This window comes from Temnothorax nylanderi, unplaced genomic scaffold (assembly GCF_030848795.1).
Source record: "Temnothorax nylanderi isolate EJ_2023f unplaced genomic scaffold, tnyl_v1.0 TNYL_tig0039_pilon, whole genome shotgun sequence".
Classification (NCBI taxonomy): Eukaryota; Metazoa; Arthropoda; class Insecta; order Hymenoptera; family Formicidae; genus Temnothorax; species Temnothorax nylanderi.
In genome coordinates this window covers 397164-420984 of record NW_027249101.1, presented here as the reverse complement: position 1 = coordinate 420984, position 23821 = coordinate 397164, and the positions used below count along the sequence as shown (strand labels likewise).

At 30.8% G+C, this 23821-nt stretch overlaps 5 protein-coding genes across 5 annotated transcripts in view; 1 reads left to right on the top strand and 4 right to left on the bottom strand.

Annotated features, from left to right (window-relative positions):
- Positions 1–23821, top strand: part of LOC139771396 (non-structural maintenance of chromosomes element 3 homolog) — a 161502-nt gene that overhangs the window by 41876 nt on the left and 95805 nt on the right. The window contains exon 2 of the mRNA XM_071704127.1: positions 13560–13673. The gene's annotated coding sequence lies outside the window, so the exon portion shown is untranslated. The remainder of the gene's footprint in view (positions 1–13559; positions 13674–23821) is intronic.
- LOC139771390 (odorant receptor 49b-like) lies at positions 693–5277 on the bottom strand. Its single transcript, XM_071704123.1, has 9 exons — positions 5134–5277; positions 4704–4823; positions 3092–3209; positions 2623–2887; positions 2413–2523; positions 2255–2345; positions 1730–1866; positions 1424–1556; positions 693–972 (listed from the first exon to the last, which is right to left on the bottom strand). Exons 1-9 carry the CDS (start codon positions 5275–5277, stop codon positions 916–918), a joined length of 1176 nt encoding a protein of 391 aa, XP_071560224.1. The 3' UTR covers positions 693–915.
- Positions 6499–13311, bottom strand: LOC139771388 (uncharacterized). Its single transcript, XM_071704121.1, has 9 exons — positions 13168–13311; positions 12510–12623; positions 9916–10033; positions 9483–9747; positions 9277–9387; positions 9120–9210; positions 8540–8676; positions 8239–8371; positions 6499–6847 (listed from the first exon to the last, which is right to left on the bottom strand). Exons 1-9 carry the CDS (start codon positions 13309–13311, stop codon positions 6791–6793), a joined length of 1170 nt encoding a protein of 389 aa, XP_071560222.1. The 3' UTR covers positions 6499–6790.
- LOC139771381 (uncharacterized) lies at positions 15952–19521 on the bottom strand. Its single transcript, XM_071704114.1, has 9 exons — positions 19378–19521; positions 18945–19064; positions 18710–18827; positions 17819–18083; positions 17501–17617; positions 16970–17060; positions 16772–16917; positions 16466–16598; positions 15952–16397 (listed from the first exon to the last, which is right to left on the bottom strand). The coding sequence occupies exons 1-9, from the start codon at positions 19519–19521 to the stop codon at positions 16344–16346; spliced, it is 1188 nt and encodes a 395-aa protein (XP_071560215.1). The 3' UTR covers positions 15952–16343.
- On the bottom strand, positions 20768–21958 carry LOC139771337 (uncharacterized). The gene is made up of 5 exons (XM_071704038.1): positions 21873–21958; positions 21691–21814; positions 21301–21446; positions 20982–21114; positions 20768–20897 (listed from the first exon to the last, which is right to left on the bottom strand). The coding sequence occupies exons 1-5, from the start codon at positions 21956–21958 to the stop codon at positions 20847–20849; spliced, it is 540 nt and encodes a 179-aa protein (XP_071560139.1). The 3' UTR covers positions 20768–20846.

Below are 23821 nucleotides of genomic sequence, written 5' to 3'. Positions count from 1 at the left end.
GATATTTCATGTAACACACTATATATCATATTGAAATTTTCTATATCTTATTAGGTCATTCCAGACAAACGTATGCAAATATCGAGCTTAATGTTTCTTAGACTAGAGATTACAGAAAGATCAATTGCTGTAGGCTATATAACACATTTATTTATAAACTTTGTTTATAATCATTACTATTTAATCTAAAATATCTCAATCCTAAAATGTGTAATATACGTTTGTATGGGATAATTTTTTATATATACTTTTCTGTAACATTATCTACAGAGTGTTATAGTTTTACAGATAGAAGATTCTGTTATGTGTATACAATAATCAATATTATTTTTATTAAATAGTCCATTGTTCTCAGCAGTTATTTGTCATGTAGATGAGAGTTAATTTATTGAAAACTTTTTATACTTCAGATAATTACATATCGGTAATTATTACTATACATCGGAAGATATTACTATATATTAAAAATTTATATATTATATAAATTTATATATTAAAACTATATTATTAAAAATTTAATGAGGTGTCAGTTGATATACTGTAAGAAGGGAACTAATCATAGAGAAAAATTTTTTTTGCATTTTATTTAATAATAGTAAAATTCAAAATTTTATTTATTGCATTTACAAAAAAAACTTTTCTAATAATAATTAAATTAAATCTAAATAATAAAAAATTTCATTGTACGTAACGTTGTCAACATTATTCTGCAGTTATTACAATCTAGAATCCCGATTTCTCACTTAAATAATAATTTTTTTTCCATTGCATAATTGATACTTTATTACACATTATCTAAAATGCGAGATCAGAGTGATTCCAATATTTCTTTTTCTTTCACCTTCACCGTCTCCTCTCCATTCTCTCGCTTCCAAATTGAAAACAAATTTTATTTTATCATCATTAATTATACTCTTAGTTCTCCCTCGTAGAATAGAGAACAGTAAAATAGGATATTGAAGTACTAAACAACTGTAATAAAATATATCTTTGCCTTATTTTGTAATAAGTAATATTAAAAATATAATGAAACTTTCTTTAACCAAACATTTGGGGACACGTTTAGATAATCGATTGTTTTCCGATAATCAAATTACGACGTTTTGAAGTAAAAGTTAATTATTAATTTCGTAATATTATTGACTATGATAAAACAAAAAATACAATAGTAATTTTGTAATTTTCTTTATCTTTTATTCTATTTTCTAGCTGTACTGAGCTGTTAATTAACATTTTGTAAATAATAATTATTATAGTGAAACTATACGTTTTTGTATGATTTATGTGATGTAAAGCGTGATTCGACTAAAATAGCAATAGAATATTTTAAAATGATTGTTAATGTTATTATCGATTAAACAATATTCTCAGAGATAATAGAAGAACTTAGTATAAACTACAACATATGATACATGTTTCTTACCGTAGCCGCATTTTCTAAGGACGCCACAAATATTCCACCGTAATTTAAATGAAAAGGTTTAATGCCTCTTTGCAGTAGAAACAATATTATTTTCTGTATATGTAACGGAGCCGTGTACCACTGAACGTTGTATCTACAAAATAATAACAATTGCTAGTTTTAATAAGACAAAAATATTTGGTAATAATAAACATATTTGTTACACGAATCGTATTAGTACTTTCATTCTAATATTTTTTTTACAATTTAGATTTCTATTACAAAACGAGTACCCTTGTATGACAAAATGATGGAAATATTTCTTACACTGTGGCAAATACATATTCGTTGTGATCCGTAATTTCTTGCGCAGTATAGTTGGCTAAGAACAAGAACGCGTAGATGATGTTTATCATTAAAAAAGGTGCAACGAGTTTTTCAATTCCATCATTATATGACGCAAGCTACTAAAAAATGTGATACGTAAGTTAAGCATTTGCTATCGACTTCTTACGCACGATCGAATCATATTGTGTTCTATATATATTGCATGATAAAATTTCAATAGATTATGATATGTCATTGGATCAGAATATTGAATTATTGAGAATAATTGAGAATTAAGAGTTTTAATATTAAGTTTTTATTTAGTTATTGCTAATTTATTTACTTAGCTTATACATATAATTTACAATTATAGTATCATAAAAATTAGGTAATTATTTTCATGAATTATCGTTTTCAATAAATATATTATAGATAGAAAAAGGGTTAGCTACTTCTTTTCATTTTCTTAACTATTTCATAAAATTATAATATCATGAAATTACGATTAAATATAAAGAATTTTACCCAAAAAAGATTAACGCTAATACAAGTCACGCCGATTACCATAAGTAAGAAGAATGATCCCTCAAAATTTGATCTTAAAGAGTCCGTGAACCTTTAAGTACAAGAAAATTCGTGTAATTATATAAGTATTTAACACTCCTTATTAAATATATACCAACTCCATAGCCTTGCGATGAATATCTACGGCATAAGTAATCTCCTTATAAACCATGTTCTCACTCTTTAGGAAATTTTTTTGTAAAATATTGATTGCCTGTTTGATTCGATAACTGTAAAAAAATAATTTTATTCTTTCAATTAATTTTATTTTGTTTTGAGATAACAAACAAATATTGTTTACGATTATATTCTAGCATTCATTTACTCACCTGGCGATACTAAACATTCCGCAGATATGTTGAAGATATGCAAGGAGCATAGTTCCTGTCGCTGTCAGTGTAACAGACCCTATGTAAATAGTTGCTAGTACATGCAGCGTGATTAAGTAGGAATATTTTTCTTGATCAATAAAATATTCTGTCATAAAATACTCTGAAGGATTTAGTCGAGACTCGTTTTTAGGCAGACCAATGTTTTGAATGGTCGCCCAAATATACAGAGCAGTTGTTGTACCTACGCCATATGTACCTAGCACTGAGAGAAATTTTGTAAAATTAAACACACACACACACACATATATATATATATATATATATGATGTATATCAAACATTCAGTCGCATTTTAATTTTTTATATTGAGGATAGGCAGAATTTTGTTTTGTCTTGAAAAAAATGTGTTTATGATTATGTTTAATCTAATTTTTAAACATACAGAAGACTCGACTATTATGTCTTACGTATAATTGCAGTTGTGTAACGTTTCGCCTTGCTCCCGTATTTTTTTAGAATAGCGAATTCATTCTCATCTCTTAGCTCGTTACATACATCTTGGAGCCGATCCAGCAAACTCCTTACCTGTCAATAATATTATGCCATTTTTTTTGTAAAGGAGGGTGACTATTCTGGGCCCTTTTCTACGCAAATAAAATAAGGTTTATTCAAAAGCTTATGTTAGAAAATTAACGTAACCAGGAGCTTAAGTTTGCAACTAATGCAGGAGAGGAACATTAGAATGTAGGATGAAGCTTGAGTATCGGACGCTATAAGTGTTTTCGTACCCATCACTCAAATCACTACTTTCTACGTTTGCAGTCATGCCATCCAAGAAGCTTGCTGGGAGTGAAATAAGCAAGGAATGTCTTCCATATTCTGAACACCATGATACTGTTATAACGTGGACGCAATAATCCACTGTGCGAAGACCATTCTTACAATGACAGTATATAATATTCTATTATGGTACCTGAGGCTTCATTCGGTTCTTATCCGATTAAGATATAAACCAAGTACTTTGTACTTCCATAATAACGTGTCGAATTTGAACGGGATCATTATCTCCTGTTAGTAGGTTATATTTTTAAATGCGCGTGCGCGTTCAACATAAATGCACACTTATAGAGTTTTCTACTGGGAAAACTAGTGCAGCACTGAGTGTAATTTTATTGCTCCAATGTGAAAATCAGTTTACATATTTTTAGTGTGTAACGTTCTACTGACTTTGTCAAGTTAAACACGGTAGAACATTAAACACTGAAAATATGTGTGCCTCAGCGTGCACGAGTGTTACACTAGTTTCCCCAGTAGAAAACGCTATTAGTTTGTACGTGCAGTCTGCTCGTACGTGTTCAGCACAATACACTGTTTCGAGTGGAACCTGCACGGACAGCTGAGTACTTGTATCACACGTTCGTTTTATTTTCTCTCCACGTATGGCTCCGGAGGAGGACATCACTACAGGGGATTTGTCACAAAAATCCGAAATATCTCTCTGTCTTTCTTTGACATGACGGCGAAATAACATAAAGCATCCAAGAACTTAGCCGAATCAGGACAAGCATGCAACAAGCATGCACCATTATGCAATTGATAGAACCCAATGGAGGCCTTACTGGGATCTAAATCTATAGGATAATATAAAAAAAATATCGTAAATCAAATTGAAAACGAGGCAAAGATCATGTTTCCTAACAAATCTAATAGAGCCTCTCTTGCACATTTTGCAGAAAAACTCGCATAGCATTGGATCAGGACTTTAAGACAAATAATATTTGAACCGTATAGAAAAGGGCTCAGAAATCACCAAAAATGGTCATGCTTCTTTCAAAATGCTTATAGTCAAACTTCTGCATTCTTGATTAAGACGGAATTATATCTATGTTATTTTTTTTTAATTCCTCTACATTATAATTATAATAGAAATAGAGTTCTTCAAATCATGAAAAACTGAAAGGAAATTAAGAATAACTGGATAAATTTAGTCCTAATAGATAAAGAATATAAAAATCCGACAGTTTTACATTCGAAAATTCTGTTTATCACTAATGCATATATGGTTGATAACGCCCTTACAGTATCGGCGTTAATCCAAAACGAATTGTATTGAATCACATAGTATGTAAAGAAGAATGTAGTAGAAATAATCTTGATAATATGTTCTGGAGTACATTTTGACGTCAAGAATGTGGTAAACTGCAAGAAATAATTTTCAATAATTAAATCAGCCACGTCAAAAAAGCAACAGTAGATTGTCTGATTAGCTAACTGTAATTTCTTTATTCTCCGTTACTCTGTATACTATGTACAATAAATTAGTAAAGAAAGCAAGTAATTAATATTCGGATATAATCACAATACGGACAGTATTACAATAATATTATTTTAATGACATAAGATATTTTCCAATATAATTTAAAATTTGATAAATGCAATTAAAATAACGCTTTGTTATACAATAATTGATAGCTTATTTTATAATAATAAAATTAAAATCTTAACATACTTGGAATATAATGAAAGTTATCAGAATGCCAAGAAGTAAAATGAACTGAAGTTCAACGACTCGCGATCGTTGGTAAGGCCACAAACCAACGGCAAGCAGCAGGATTCGATTGACGTTAAAATGTCGAGTTTCGAGACAAATCATCTCTTCGTGAGCACAGAGATGTATTTGACGGAAAAGCAGTGGACGGAAATCTATATATCTCCCCTCTTTTCTCTTGATTGATGGTATATTTGCCTAAGCAATGCTAAGTATTAGTATATCAGCTTCAAATTAGTAAATTATGTTAATGTTAGTATACTTAGTAAATCAGATAATGTCATCGAAAATAATTTTTTCTCCAGCGAAAATAATTTCACTCATATATAGTACACTCACCCGCAAAAAATTCGGGCTACTTTAAATCAGCGTTAAAAAGCACCTAATTCAAAGTAACATATCTTTGTGAAAAAGGATCGCAGAGTGATGTTTTAAAGCTTTTTAAAGCGTTTTAAAGCTTGAGTCCTCAGCTTTCGAATGCTTCGAGACTTGTTTCTCTGCGAAGATTTTACTACAAACGGCGCTAATTTAAATTGGACATTGCAAAATTGAAGAATAAACTTCAACTTTTATAGCGTGCACGTGAAGAACGACATTTATTCTCCAAATTGGATTGATTATATCGTAAAATATAACATTTTCTCTTTAAAATGTTTTTTTAATCATTACGCTATAATTTTTTTCATTGAGTTATGACAATTTAAAGTGAATAGTGCATTTTCTGGTCCTTTCTCTGAAAATCTGTATTCTGTCGCCGATATTCGTATCTTTTGATTTTTTATGAAAACTGCTCCGTTGGCAAAATGGTGCAAATGACAAACTGCAATGTTCATACGGGAGTGACAAACAGCGAGGTACTTATCCCCGCTGTGCACACACACGCACAAACATTGAAGCACGTGCCCGATATCTCACTATAGTAGGAAAATCATTTATACGTTCGTCTGTAGAAAACGTTCTTAGACATACATCCCTTAGCATGTTGGGCAGTGCAAATTTTTCCACTGCCCAAAGACGTGACTCAATGGACGTGTTGCAGATGTCGGCAGCTGTTATATTTACCGAGATTTGAACGGAGGGCTCTTTTAGATTCTAAAAAAACCATTTCACGATTTTTCATAGACTGTTCCTTTGAATATAAATACTAAAAAATAGCACATAAGCAACATATCCCTAGAGCCATATAGCCCCGATCTCCTCTTACTTGAGTATATATTTCCGATAATTACATATCGGAAATATATACTACTAAATATCATTAAAAATTATAAAGTATTAATTGATTTCGCTATAAGAAGGGAACTAATAAAGAAAATTTTTTTTGCATTTTATTTAATAACGGAATCATTCAAAAATTTATTGCATTTGCAAACAGAAAACTTTTTTAATAACAATTAAATAAAATCTCAGTAACAAAGAATTTTTATTGTACTCAATTATGTTCAGATTACAATCTAGAATCCCGATTTCTCACACATTACACTTCAGCACACATCACCTAAAATGCGAGATCGGAATGATTTCAACATTTCTATTTCTTTCACCTTTACCGTCCCGTCCCCATTCTCTCGCTTCCAAATTGAAACCAATTTTATTTTATCATCATTAATTCATAGTCTTAATTCTCCCTCATAGAATAGAGAACAGTAAAATAAGATATCGAAGTACTCAACACCTGTAATAAAATATATCTGTTGCTTTATTCTGTAATAATAAGTTATATTGAAAATATAATAGACAATTAGAGACAAGACAATAGGTTTTGTTACGTCCAAACCTCAGGATTTTGGTAAGCTGGAAAGCGAAGGAATGGCTAACTAGGGGTGGTGGTATGGAAGGACTCAATGCACAGATACTAACGGTTGTTTCGCAGTGAGGCGCGTGCCTCGAGTCAATCGCACTTTTCAAAAGCTCCGGATATGGGTCAACGTCCCGTAGGAACGCTAAGACGCCTTCCGTGAGCGGTGCGATTGTCGGTCCTGTTTTAGGTCAAGAAACTTAAACCTTTTAACCTGGGTTCGGACCTTCGAGCACAGAATCTAATTTAAAACTCGGTATCGGACTTGAATGCGACAATGTTCGTAAAACGGAAGAGAAGAGAAGAGAACCAGAGAGAAAAGCTGGAGCGAAGGGAAGTGAAGAACTGAAGTGGAGTGATTGAGTCCCGTGATGTCGCAGTTAATATAGGAAGTTCAAGGGGTGGATTTCGTCGTGAGATGTGTCAGGTTTCCGTTCCGAGGATTTTGGTAGGACGTTTCCACCCGGGATGTAGATTTGAGTTTTCAGAATTACTCATTGAGTGAGCTCGACGTGGGAGCAACACTATTGTATAATTTTGATTTCCGCCTACCTATCTATTAGCGAGCTAAATACAGATATCGACTGCCCATTTTTACGGCTGCCCATTGACGAGTCATGTCGTGAGGCCCCTACCATCTTATTTTTGGGGGTGCGAGTTATCGCTTCTTCCAATGACTCATCTATTTTTATAATTATCGCCGATTTCTCTTTTATTAGAGTCGGCGACAACTCTTGATCCTCGGTTTATCTCGCGACCGTATTTTTGTTAACAAACAGTTTTATTGGGATTACATATCTTTACTGACGGTTTAAAACAAAAAGAGATTTTCGTTAACAGTTACAGAATTTTCAGACTCCGTTTTTACCTATCTAACAGTATTACACGAGCAATTCTAGGACTGCTCGTTCAATATGATAAAATTTTGTATTGAACTTTTACTTGAAATTAAATGCTTTTGGCGATCCGCGGATCAGACAAAGTTGATAAAAACGTATATGCCTTGTTTGTTTGGATTTCATCATGGAAGTTTTCTCTCGATTTTATTATATTTTTAGGTCTGAATTCTAGTTAGCATTTTGCATAAATATAATTATAATACATTATAATAATGAAACCGCATTTTTCTATATGATTATGTGATGTGAGGCGTGATTTTAAAACGAACATTTCAAAATGACTTTTAATGTTATTATCGATTAAACAATATTCGCATGGATAATAAAAGATTTTACTATAAACTATAATATATAGGTTATATTTCTTACCGCAGCGGCACTTTCCATGTTTACCACAAATATTCCACCGATAATTATATGAAAGGCCTTAATGCCCCTTTGTAGTAGAAACAATATCATTTTCTGTATACGTAACGGAGATACATACCACTGAACGTTGTATCTATAAAATAATAACAAATTGATAATCATGACAAGATAAAAATATTTGAAAATAATGCATATATTTGTTTCACAAATCGTATTAGTACTCTTACTGCAATATTTTTTATAATTTTTTTATTACAAAACAAGTACTCTTATATGAAAAAATAATGGAAATATTTCTTACACTGTGACAAATACGTATTCATTGTGATCCGTAATTTCCTGCGCAAAATAGTTGCCTAAGAACAAGTACGCATTGAAAGTTTTTATCATCAAAAGAGTAAAAAAAAGTTGCTCAATATTATCACTATGTGACGCAGCCTAAAAATTGTAATGCATTTGTTATGCATTTACTATATCGACTGTTCTTACGCACGATCGAATCATATTGCTCTATATTGTTCATATTGTTCTATTTATATTGCACGATAAAATTTCAATAGATTATGATATGTCATCGAAAACAAAATATTGAATTACTGCAGATATAGTTTTAATGATAAGTTTTTATTTAGTAGTTATTGGTAATTTCTTTTACTTAGCTTATACATATAATTTGAAATTATTATTATATAGTATTTTAAAAATATACGTATGCATATATCGCAGTTGTGGCTTAAGCTTATAAAAAACACTAGTACAATTATTTTCACAAATTGGCGCTTTTAATTTATATACTACGACAGAAAAGTATTTCGCTACTTCTTTTTATTTCCTTGATATTTTGTATAAAATTCTAGTATTATGAAATATAAAAATATTACCCGATAAAGACTAAGGCTAACACCAATTAGGCCGAACATTATCATGAAGAAGTAGGGCCCCCCAAAGTTTGATATTAAAAAGTCCGCGAACCTTCAAATATGAAAAATTCATGTTATTATATTAGTATTAAATGCTCTTTATCAAATATATACCAACTCCATAGCTTTACGATGAATATCCACGGCATAAGCTATCTCTTTGTAAACCTTGTTTTCACTCTTTAGGATATCTTTTTGTAAAATATTCATTGCCTGTTCGATACGATAACTGTAAATAATTTCATTCCTGTAATTAATTTAATTTTGTTTTGAGATGACAAACAAATATTGTTTACGATTATATTCTAGCATTCATTTACTCACCTGGCGATACTAAACATTCCGCAAATATGTTGAATATATGCAATGAGCATCGTCCCTGTTGCTATCATTAAGGCATTCCCTACGTAAGAAGCTGCTAGTGTGTGCAGCGTAGTTAAGTAGAAATATTTTTCTTGATCAGTAAAGTACTCTGTCGCAACATACACTGAAGGATTTAGTCGAGACTCGTTTTTAGGCAGAACAATGTGTTGAATGTACGGCAAAATTTGTACAACAGCTAAGTTACATTTGTTCAATATGCCAAGCACTGAGAGAAGTTTTGTAAAATTAATCACACACACATATAAATCAAACCGCCTTTTAATTTTTTTATTTTTCTCTGTTGAGGTTAGCAAAAATCTTGTTTTGTTTTGAAAAAAATGTATTTGTGATTAATCTAATTTTGGAACAGAGAACTCAACTACTATTATCTTACGTATAAATACAGTTGTGTAACATTTTGCCTTGCTCCCGTATTTTTCTATGATAGCGATTTCCTTCTCATCTCTTAGCTCGTTACATACATCTTGAAGCTGTTCCAGCATACGCCTTACCTGCCAATAATATTATATGCCATTTTTTTAATATATTTTAAAACGATTGCAAACTTTTGTATTCTTGATTAGGACGGAATTATTTGTACACTGAGAAAAAAATTGATTGTACAGACTAAATTTGTAGATCCAATGGTATTCAACAATTATTAAGTTGAATAAGTAACATTTACTTCGCCAGTCAATAATTAACACAATTGAGAATTTAATTGACTATACTGGCAATGATTATAATCGTGGTAACGATTATAATCGTCGTGGCAAATCGTCACCGAGTTTCGACCAAGGATTCTAATCATTCTAAAGTTGAATATACACCTTTGACTGAAAATCGGTGTTTCCATCTTATTATTGTTTGTCATCTTAATAAATGTTAATGCGATAAATATTACCACATGCCTCAGTGGTCGAATTGGTACGACACCCGTCACGGAATGAGGGAGGTTCCAGGTTCGAACCCTGGCTGAGGTAATATTTTTCGCAATAAATTTAATTATTTAATTAAGATGCTTATATTATAAGCATCTAAAATTACATCAACTTTAGAATGACCAAAATCCTTGGTCGAAACTCGGTGACGATTTGTCACGACGATTATAATCGTTACCACGATTATAATCATTGCCAGTATAGTCAATTAAATTCTCAATTGTGTTAATTATTAAGTTGCACTAAAAAATGTATAATTCATTCAACCATCAAAATTTTTTAATAAAGAATTCAGCTAATATTTAATTAAACCAACTGATGTTAGTTGAACGTATCGGACTAAATATTTTAGTTGCATGAAACATATTTTGCGTTTTTCAACAAATTATTTTTCTCAGTGTGTTACTTTTTCTTTAAATACATCTTACATTATAACCAGTGATCGGCAAAAATTCTGTTTTTAGAAATGATATCGGCGATTATTTTCAATTAATCAAAAATAAAAAATTTGAACGTTTTTAATTTTAATTAACAAAAAATTGGTAATTACTATGTGGTGGCCGCGTGCGCCCCTACCGAGATGGCAACACATTAACCACGTTTTCTCGCGAGCGCTCGACCGCGCCGACTAAATATATAAACAAATTCGACAACAATAATCATCGCCCTGATCGACACTCTCACCGACGATCTCATCGGACGACAAGAGTTAGGCGGGCATATAATGGAGTGGCACCATCGCGACTCGCAGAGAGTCGCATGGTATTTTTGGGGACGCATCCTCCACATACCATCGTTACATCCAACCATACACTCCTCTCCATCACTATCATCCATGATCGACATCGACATACGTATCCCCAAAACTAAAATACTAAGCTCTAAATGTAAAATAATTATCAATTGATTAGAATAATGATACTTTGTACGAGAAATTAATAAATAATCATAAATATATTGCTCATGATTGAAAAAATTGGCAATTATATTAAAATAGACTGTCGGTTTTTAAAAAAATTACTTGTTCAGAAAAAAATATTTCTCATTTTTTGAAAAATTAGTAGTTTTTAAAAAGTATATTATTTGTTCCTTAAACAATTAGTAATTGTTAAAAAATATATTACTCATTTTTGAGGAAATTAGCATTTATTGATTTGTAAAGTATCCGTTTTTAGGAATATATCAGTTGCAGGAGAAAGGAAACGATGAAGTTAACTATACTATACAATTTTTTGTACTGAAAATTTACATTCAAATCCGCATTTAAATTTTTTATTTGCTGCAATTTTTCGTGCACAATTATTTTTTTAGTTGTCTAAATAATAATGGTATCCTTAGAACAATTTTTCGCTTTATCATTAACGTGTGAAATAAGTGTAATCAAAAACTCTATGATGTCTCCTTCGTCTTGCCCAGTATCTCTGATATTGTCAGTCATCTCATGTTCATGCTTGTTTTTGCCAAAAGGACTTGTTTCAGAGTCAAGGATGATAAACAGAAATTATTTTTATTTAATTGTTAATTGTTTGAAAAATTAGAAAATATTTAATTACTAATTTTTTTGAAAATTAAAAATTTTTTTTTTATTATTATTTTTTAGAAACTTAGAAATTATTAGATAATTTATTAATTTTTTGAAAAATTAGTTATAATTCTTGATTTATTATTAAATTTTCTAAAAATTAGAAAATAATGTTAAGTTATTAACAATTTTTGTAGAAATAATCTTTTTTTGAAATTATTTACATATTGCTTGGTAAATAAAAATAAATTGAAAGATTTTTTTCTTTCTTAGAACTTAATATTGTGTTTTTACTTATTAATGATTGCTTTGATATTTAAAAAATAAATAATAAAAATTTTTTTTGCCGATCACTGATTATAACTATAATAAAAGTAGAGGGTTTTAAATCATGAAGAACTGAAAGAAAATTAAGAATAGCGGGATTAATTCAGTCCTAATAGGGGAAGAATACGAAAATCCGACAGTTTTATATTCGAAGATTACATCTATCACTAATGCATATATGATTGATAACGCTCTTACGATATCGGCGTTAAACGAACTGTATTCGATCACATTGCACATAAAGAAGCATGTAATAGAGAAAACCTTGATAATGTGTTCTGTAGTACATTTTGACGTCAAGAATGTTGTAAACTGCAAGAAATAATTTTTAATAATTGAATAGCCGGATTAAAAAACCAACAGTAGTTTGTCTGATTAGCAAACTGTTATATGTATATTTCTCTATTCTCCGTTGTTCTGTGTAAGGTAAAGGTACCAATATCCGGACATGTACCTATATCCGGACACCTTTATTATTTATAAGTATAACGCGAATTAAAATCAAAGATAAAAGTATTTTTTTCTTGTAGTTTGAAACTTCAGTTATAATATCCAAACGTTTATTTCCATAAATTTATATTTTTTTAAGGTATCCAGACACAGGTACGTGTCCAGGTACCGGTACATTTACCTGCTCTTAAGTGTCCGGGTATTGGTACCTTTACCTTAATGTGTATAATAAATTAGTAAGAAAAGAAAGTAATTAATATTTGAGTATAATTGTATCGCAATAATTTTATTTTAAAGAAATAAATTATTATATTTATATTTAAATTAAAATCTGATAGATGTAACTCTTTGTTATATAATATTTGACAGCTTAATTTATAATAGCAAAATTAAAATCTTAGCGTACTTGGAATATAATAAAACTTATCAGAACCCCAAGAAGTAAAATGAACTGAAGTTTAACGATTGGCGATCGTTGGTAAGGCCACAAACCAACGCCAAGCAACAGAATTCGGTTAACTCTAAAATGTTGAGTTTCCAGACAGATCATCTCTTCGTGAACACAGAAATACGTTTGACGGAAAAACATTGGATGGAAATCCATTTATCCTTCTTATTTTCTCTTCATTAATCGTGACCTTTTTTTCTACTATCGCAAATTTTTTTTCGTAATCTTTCTTATTTGACATTAGTATGATGTAAAGCCATAGAAAATGTAACTAAAATATTAGACATTGGTAATTTAAGAAAGAGGTTCATGAATAAACAATTGATTTCACACTAAATTCAATTTGACAGGTGTTCTTTTCTCACGAAGAAACGTTCGTAGGCGGACAGAAGTCGCGCAGTCGCAATCGCCTCTTCAGAGCACCACAGTTCCGCGTGCTTCATTCTGGAGTGAACGCTCGTAAGGTATGTTTATCTAAGCAATATTAACCCTTTCGGTACGGAGGGTCGCGAACGGACCTCCAGTGGCCGAAGCGTCGATCCGCCGATATACGCCGAGAGAGCTAGGCCGATATAATCACTCTCCGTACCGAAAGGGTCAAATATTGGCATGTTTCAAATTAGTAAATTATGTTAATGTTAGTATTTTTATAGTAGCAGGTAATGTCATCGCGAAAATAATTTTGTTTTCTCCAGCAAATATAACTTTACTATATATAATTATAATTATGTATTTTTAAACATGTCTATTCTTAATGCTTACTTTCTTAAAATTTCCTGACATTTGCGCCACTTGCTGCCAAAGAGTATTATATTTAGTTTTAAACCAATAATAATAAATTATTTGTTTTTGAATACGCTGGGTTTAATATATCAATATGCACGTTACAATCAATAAAATAATCATATATCGGAAATAATTTTGAACAATTCTTTTATTATCGACATTTCTTTTCTATTAATTTGACAGTATTGAAGTCTACGTTCTCTCCGTTTAATATTCATACAATCATTGCAACATTGTCATTAATACTTTATATTTAATCTCTTTAGAGATTATACAGTGCTATATAGATCGACATGATTATTGATTCCTATAATAAATAAATGTGAAGTAAGATCTGCAGGGTTCAGGAGCTCATGAGAATTTTCTGCAGTATTTGTCTGTTAAAAAGAATCTTGGATTATGTTCTATACAGGCTGTTCAATAACGTTAGTATTGAAATTTAAGAACAAGTAGTACTTATGAAATAAAACTAAAAAGTCTTAATAAGCAGTACTCCAAAACAATTTATTTCTGAGTTATGAAGCATTCAATGTATTCTCCATTTATTTCACGAGTATGCATTTTATAACGTATTTACTTACATGCAACCGCTCGTACACTCATCCTTCACTTCTAAGGTCGACGAATAATCAGTATCGTCGACGTGACAGTTTTCAATTCTCTGTGTCAGTTTGTCCACGAACGCTCGCGAATGGCCATCTATTATATCATTGCACATTGATTACTTACCCTTGTATTGTTCAGCATTGAAACGAAGTCTTCTGAAAAATAACTAATTTTTACACAAATTCTGAAATGACTAACATCCATTTCATGTATGACAGATAATTGTTTTCGAGAAAAGTGGATAGGACGTGGTGGTTCAGTTGAATGGTTATCTCGCTCGGAACATTTGAAGAGCATGATGTACACCACATCAGTTGACACGTTGGATGAACTGATACAGAAAATTGAAAACTCTTGTTAACAAATACAAATTAAATCTGGAATTTTTGAATGTGTTCGATCTTCAATGACAAAGCGTGTTAAATTATGTGTTAAAATAAATAGAGAGCACATCGAACATCTGCTGTAGATTAAATTTATTTTTTATTTATTACAGCAGAAAATGCTTTATAACTTGAAAATAAATTTGGAGTAATGCTTATTAAGACTTTTTGGTTTATTTTTATGAGTACTACATACTCCTAAAATTACCACCTTTTTTTAACACCCTGTATATGATGTACGCTGCTAGTGCTGCAGTGTCGATGACATTATAGAAAAGCGCCAGTGACCTACGATTTATTTTGCGGTCTTTGCAGCCCAAACATTGAAGCACGCGCCCAAAATTTCATTATAGTAGGAAAATCGTTTTTTTTACAACACCTCCATGGAAAGCCCGACTTTCCATGCCTGTAGAGCGGAGCGAAAGTAACCAATTTCACGCCAGGTCTTACTTTCCTCCCCAGGGAAGAAAATTGATACTTTCTGTCCGCCATACGGGTCTGACGGGGCAGAAAGTATCAATTTTCTTCCCTAGGGAGGAAATTAAGCCCGGCGTGGAAATTGGCCACTTTCACCACGCTCTACAGGCATTTAAAAGTCAAACATTTCCGTAAAAGTGTTGTGAAAAATATCGTGTGCACCACGGGTCGAAAGTTTTTTCACGACTCGTGTGATTGCCGCCCGAGCCGAAGTGGAAAATGGCAAATTTCCCCGTCTGAAAAACGCAATTTTCTCCCCTTGGTGCACAATATACTAATACTATACTAATACGCTATATAGAAAACGTTCTTGGACATAAAATACATCCCCTAGCATATGCAGATTCTACTGGCCAAAGACGTGACTCAACTGCGGGCTGATTTTGTAACTCTTAACGACAGTTTCGTTTATCATTATATTGTCGTTGCGCTGCTTTTTTACCATGTATAATATTTGCGCAACGATAATATAACGATAACGAAACCGTCGTTAAGGGTTACAGAATCAGTCTGCTGGACGTGTTGCAGTTGTCGGCAGCTATTATGTTTGCCGCGACTTGAATGGAAGGCAAAAGGAAAACATTAAAACAAGCTAGCTTTGCACTACTTGCAACAAGGGAGTATGCGATAAACATCTCATAAGCAAGTTAACGTGCTATTACTGTATCCAAATTTCCTCGTAATTAGCCTAAACATTGTAGGTTACTATATTTTGAAATTGTAATAGAATAAAAGGATGCCTCTTTTCCATTAATTTGACTGTATTAAAGCCCACGTTCTGTCCGCTTAATATTTGTACAATGCATTGCAATATTATCATTAATATTGCATACTTTATATTTAATCTGTCTAAGGATTATGCAGTGCTATAAATTGGCATGATTATTGATTCGTATAATAAATAAATGTGAAGTAAGATATTGATGCGCTGGCCAGCTGCAATAAAAGATATCTTTTTCAAACGTTTGAAATATATTATATCGAATATATTTGGATATAATTACCGTGACGAAGCATTCTAAGGACCCTTTAATCATTCCGCCAACAAATACCTGTAAAGTTTTATTGCCCCTTTGCAATAGGAACAATATTAACTTCTGTATATGTAAGGGAGACATATACCATTGAACGTTGTATCTATATGAAATGACGATTAAATGCGATCAATATCAATAATTCTATGATGATAAAATAATTCATTCATAATTTAAATTAATTCTCTCTTATAAATATTATAACGCATAGTTATCTTACGAATTATTTTAGCTTTAGCTTTGTATGAATTTTGTATCGTATTTTGTATTTCTTACACTGTAGCAAATATGCCATTGTTTTCATCCATAAGTTGTTGCGAAATATCGTTGCACAGGAAAGTATATAAATAATACATATTTACATATATTAAGGACTGTAACACTTTCCCGCTAATTTGTCCAGATGATATCTCTCGAAAAATCTAAAATGCGAGCTATTTATTTGAAAGTTTAAAAATAGAAAACCAAACTTACTCGATAAAGATTGAGGCTCGCGTAAACCCATCCATTCAATATTAAAACAAAGAACGTTATGTTAAATGAAGATAGAAAAGTTTTGAGTATCCTTTAAGAAGGAATAGATATTAGTAGCTGTACAATATGTATCGTAACATGCAGAAATAATCTCAGAGATAAATTCTTTGGCCATTTCCGAGTGCGATTTCCATTTGACGCTAACGCTGTTTTTTTTTTTAATTACCTTTTTTCCGATATTAAATGTTAATGTTTAAGTTAAAATAATATAGCTAGATAAAGTTTCTAATAAAAGTTTTTGAAAAAAGTTTTACGTATAAAATTGAGTAAAATTTAATTATGTAAGTATTAATTTAAAATTAATTTATACAATTATTATAAAGTTATAAATTAAATTATTTATAACTTAAGAAATATCAATAAGTTGATATTTTTTTCTGAAAGTAATATTGACGTCAGTAAGAACTTATATCTGAACTAAATTCCAGATATTACGATACATCCTGTGCATCTGTTTAATGACCACCATACTTTAAAGCTTTGCGATGCATATCTACGGCATAAATTATGCTCTTGTGAATCAAACTCGCACTTTTCGTGCCGCTCACTCGTGTAATACCTATTGTCATGATCCGCTCCATACGGTAACTGTAAATAACTGAAATGTTAACTATAATTGTATAATAATTTACATTCGCATAATGTGTGAGTGGTGTCACGTTATCACGTGCAAAAATTTTAAAATAAATCCTAATATAAAACCAGCACAGTTTCACATTTGATTTGATGCGACGTAACAAATATTTACGACACAAATTTAAGTAATCTTCTTACCATTAATTTTCTTACCTGGTAATCTTTAACATTCCGCAGACATGTTGCATATATAATATGAACATTGTTCCTATTGCTACTATTGCAAGCCCTCCTATGCAGAATGCTGCATCCGTATGCAATATAATTAAATAAAAATATCTTTCTTGATCGATAAAGTACTCTGTGACGATCTGTAATGATGGATTTGGCCGGGACGCGTTTGCAGAGAATACAATATTGCATACGTATGGCAAAAATGGTGTAAGGATAAAAGAAATCAAGCTGAAGACAACGAGCACTAAAGAACAATTTGAAAAACAATAGTAAAAAAAATTATTAATTAATGTTTTTAAATATTATTGCATATTCTAATTTTTTTTTTATTTAACCTTCCAACCTTCTATGATATATCGTCCAATATACATGGCTATATACATGGCTACTTTAAATTCCATGCTCGCATATACATGCGCTTCTCAAAATATATTAGAAACAGACAAAAGTTTGTAAAGAAAGGTATTTTGATTTCAAGAATATTATTTGGTCGGAATTTTCTATAGAGGTGTCTTTTCATTTATGCTGTGTGTAACATATAGTATAAGGATGGCACGAAAAGACGCCGCAAAGATTTCAGATAATAATGAAGCAATGTATACATACGTGTGATGACTTGATGTATAATAATATCACCACACATACCTATGTGCGCATTGCTTTATTATCGGTAAATTAATTGCTTAAAAAAGCAACGTGGTTTTGCCGTTTATGTTGTCAATTTAAAAACACGATTACGAAATTTGAGGCACAATACTCTACAACCGCGAATATGTCGTCATGTCATTTAATTAATAGAAACAGTATTTGAATTTAAATAAAACCTGCATATTTCCTGATGAGTAATGAAAAACTGAGAGATTGTCTTACGCGTAAGTGCTTCAGTATAACGTTTAGCAACGCTCCAGTATTTTTCTATAATGGCAATTTCTCCTTCGTCTTTTAGATCGTCGTAAGTGTGTTGAAGTAGATCTAATAAATATTTTACCTGTCATCATACAATAATTTTCTATGCTACTTTTTACTTGAAAGTTGATACGGGCTGTATCAACACACTGTATACGACACGCATTTGTTCAAATAAAGAATAATTCTTATCACTTACAAAATCCATGTTAAAGTGGAACGAGAAGTATGTTATCACGAAGTTAAAAAAGACGGTTGTGACAGAGAGAATTTCAATAACTAATTGCAGATCGCATTTTGTGGTCGCAAATGTTGTAAACTATGGGAAATGATTTTGCTGAATTATTTGTATTAAAGGAATATTTTGTTTGTCAACAAATAGAAAAATTTAAATTATCAATTGCTTTTCTACGCGGAATAGTTGAACAAAAAGCGCAATGTATGTATAATCATACTTACATCACAGAGTAAGTATATAATAAAAATATACTATTAATAGTGAGACAAATATAAATGTGAGACAAGTTGCTATCAATAGCAATGTGGTAATTAATTAATAATTAATACATTATTATTATTATTATTAAATAAGAACATTTCTCGTAAAAAACTACTAAAATATATTGACTTACTTGAAATATAATAAAACTTCCCAGAATTCCGTAATGCAAAGTCAGTTGCAATTGAACAAGTTTGGATTGTTTATAAGGCCACAAGCCAATCGCGAGCAAGAGAATCCGATTGAGACTAAAGTACCGATCCTTCGCGCTGATCATCTCTTCGAGCATCGAAACACATGTGACTGCGAAGATGTCGGGGACATTCCGTTTATCCCCTCTTTTCGACCGATCGATTGATATTCCTTCTTTTGGCGAAAATTTTACCATTAAACTAATAGTAACCATTAAAGAACATTATGAGGAAATTCAAACACTTACAATTTTGCAATTTTTACCTTCGAAGAGGTCTATGATTAAGCGATCGATGCGACGCATAGGGGAATACAACAGATGTCTTCTTCCCATAAAAATGAAGAAAAAAGGACTTTCATGAAGAGAATATCCACGCATAAAAGTCACGCTGGCGCATTCTGTTGTTTTCGGTTGTTGCTGGGACTTTACACATTTACACATTACTATATATCTATATGTTTGACGTTTGAAAGAGAGTAAGTTATCAATTTGAAATATATCGACACGTTTTTATCAAGTTCGTGTTGTCGCATGTCACAAGCAGATAATATCACAATAGAAATAGTTATATGTTTTGTACCTTTTTGTAATTTTCTTTACTGCACATACCATTCATGTCATTTATGAAAAGAACATTTTAAAAAATTGTAAATGCTAGTATATATGTATAAACTAAATTAGCATAAATTATTTTGTTATGGCTGACGCGTATTATTATAAACATTGCTTATAGAAAATTAATCATCGAAAATACAGTACAAAATTAATTGTTCTTATATTTTATATATTTAAAGAATATGCGACATATATACATACATTATTTTCATTTTTTAATCCTTTTGCAAAAGCCTAACAAAGTAATATTTTGGATTAAATAATTTTTTCACAACACCTCCACGGAAAGTTCGACTTTCCATGCCTGTAGGAAGGGGCGGAAGTGGCCAATTTCACGCCAGGGCTTACTTTCCTCCGTAGGGAAGAAAATTGATACTTTCCACCTGGTATAGCGGGCGGAAAGTATCAATTTTCTTCCGTAGGGAGGAAAGTTAGCCCTGGCGTGAAATTGGCCACTCTCGCCCCTCTCTAAGCATGGAAGTCGAGCATTTCCGTAAAGGTGTTGTGAAAAATATCGTGTGCACCTCGGGTCGAAAGCTTTTTCAGACTCGTGTGATTTGCCACCCGGCAAACTTCACACTCGTCTGAAAAACGCAACTTTCTCCCCTTGGTGCACAATATACTATTATTTTCCATGTTTTGCTTGAGCGAAATCTCCAGCTAAACTACATGTTCAAAAGTAAGGTTTTTTACTTTTTCAATAATATAAATAATATAATAAGTAATATATATATTGTTACATTTTAATTAATTATACATATACCATGCTATTAGATTCATTTTTTCAGTCTTTTTTATTGTATCGAATATATAACAGCAAAGTAAGATATCGAAGCCTTCACCAGCTGCAATAGATTATATCATTTAACCCACATTTATCGTATGCTATCTTAAGTAAATTCTGATATACGATATATATTTTTTTTTACCGTAGCGAAACATTCGAACGATCCGTCAAATAGTCCTTTGAGACTCAAAGTGAATTTTTTGGTGCCTCTTTGCAATAGAAACAGTATCATTTTTTGTATGTATAAGGGAGTCATATACCACTGAACGCTGTACCTGCGAAATTATACGAACAAAAATTGAGAGTTTGAAAAAGAAAAAAATATATTTAATAATAATAATTAACATACACTCTAACCATTCTATAAATAAGATATTTACCTTTATTTTTAATATAAATATGCACAAATTGCTTATGTGTACGCACATATAATAATATTCTATATAATGAAATTTTCTTACGCAGTAACAAATACGTAATTAGTATGATCAATAACGTTCTGTCCGGCATAGTTGGCTAGGAACATGTATAAAATACAAATTGTTACGAATAAAAAGGGAAATAATAATTCTTTGACATTATCTTGAGATGAACCAATCTGAGAAATCTAAAATACGATCATTATAGAGAGTAGGTATTACGGAGAGAAGAGAAAGAATTTTCTGCCTACGTTTCATCTGTTATTTTTTACATGGTAAGTTATCTCATTATAACCGAAATTCTGGCTCACATTTAATTGAAGAAAAAAAAACAGATTTATACGTAGAATTAATTATAAATATCAATTAATTAAAGTTATTAATAAAAGTACATTCTCTCTTGTTATAGAACTACATTATGGAATATTAAACACCCTTTCCAAATAAAGATTTATCGAGACTTACTTGGAAGAGATTAAGGCTCAAAGAGACCACTCCGACTGCTATTAGACAGAATAGCATTATCTCAAATTTAGAGACCAAGAGTTCGGACAATCTTTAAACACAAGTAAATATTATTATATGACTTATATGTATAATTCTTGCATACTAACTTCATAGCTTGCCGATGCATATCTATAGCACAAATTATCCCTTCGAATATGACTTTCTCATTCTTCTTACTAATGTTTTTCAGCATATTGATTCTCATTACACGTTCAATACGATAACTATAAATAACATATTTATCGAGTACATATACTTTCTTTGTTTTTACAAGATAAACTTTATTTTCAGATCCTTTTTTTCGAAATATAACAATTCCTTTTGTTTAATTTATAATTTAAAGTAACAAACAGAATTTCTATTCATAATAATAATATAATTTCCTTTATAATTTGAATTTTTGTAACCATTTCTATATTTCTGGCATACCTGGAGATTCTAAACATTCCACATGTAAGTTGGAGATACACAATAAGCATTGTTCCTCCAGCTATTATTATAAACAGCCCTATGCAAAATGCTACGTTGATATGTAATAGAATTAAAGAGAAATATCTTTCTTGATCGACGAAGTATTCCGTTATGAATTGCATTCGACGTGCTTGAGAAACATTTATTGGCAAAACATCAAAAGTACTCGATAAAAATTCAGCAGCAATAGAAGTAAATACACTGCAAACGCCAAATACTAAAGAATGTTCGAAAGTAACTTGTATAATTTTCTGTCATATAATATCTTAAAATATTGCTTTACGTATATGTATATTCTATCTCAAATTTTATATTTCATCAAACTCAATTATAATCGGCTTCTACTATTATTCAACTTATAATTCTACACGTTGAAATTTTATTCTTCATATTTAAATATCTTTAATCCAAAAATCATTATTTCTCTTCCAATATATATGTACAACATGTATTTTAATGGAGTGATGTATCATACATATGTGTGCAGATAAATTATTGTTATTTGTCAAGATTAATTTGTCTTCTACTGAAGTCTTAGCTTGCACGTAAACAAGAAGAACTATAAGCAAATGCAAATCTAAAAATATTATCTTACTTGTAAGTGCAGCCGTGTAACGTTTTCCATTATAGCCATACTTTTCCATGATAGTGTTTTCACATTCATCTTGTAGTTTATCGTATACATGCTGAAGTTGCGTCAATAAATTCTTTACCTGTCAATCCAGTAACTTTTATACCACCTTTGTGTATATTTTTTCAGAAAGATCGTTGAGTATAAAAATTTGTCACATATATTAATTTAATCGTGTATTGTAAAATGTTAACTTACAGCTTTCATGTTAAAAGCAAAAGAAATGTAGTTTATCATAAAGATAGCAAAGGAAAACGTGACAGACAGAATCTTGACGACGAGATCCGAAGTACATTTCGAAGTTAAAAATGCGGTGAACTGCAAGCAATAATTTCATTAAAATGCTTGTATTTGAAATTTGTTTTTTATACATTTCATGACTTCTAAATTATAGAATTGTTACTTTATAAGTATATAATAATTTTACAAAAAAAAGGTAATAATAAATTATGTACGTGATGTCTTGCAACTATTGTACAATATTTAAATAGAACAGAGATTTTAATAAAAGACGAAAATTATAAAAATCAAAATTACAAGAATATTCAAAAAGTAAGCAATCAAAATCAGTAAATAGTATTTTTTAAACCTTAAGTGAAATTTTTTACTTAATATTAGTATTTTTTAAATTTTACAATATCAATTCTGATATTACACGTGTACGCGCACTTATCATTAAATATAGATCTTTATATCTAAGATAATATTGATTTTCTCTGTTCCGCTGACATACAATGTTGGTTTCTTATATACACTGCTTCTATGTACATGTATACATTTTAACAATCAGTTATACATTAGCAAGTTAATTATCAATGGCAGGGTTTACTCGTTACATGCAAATTATTAAAAATTTTAGATTATTGAAAATTTAATTGTTTATTTAAAAACAATTATTAGATGTAGTGAAATTATTAAATAATCTAATGTTTGTTTTTATTAAAAAAATAAAGT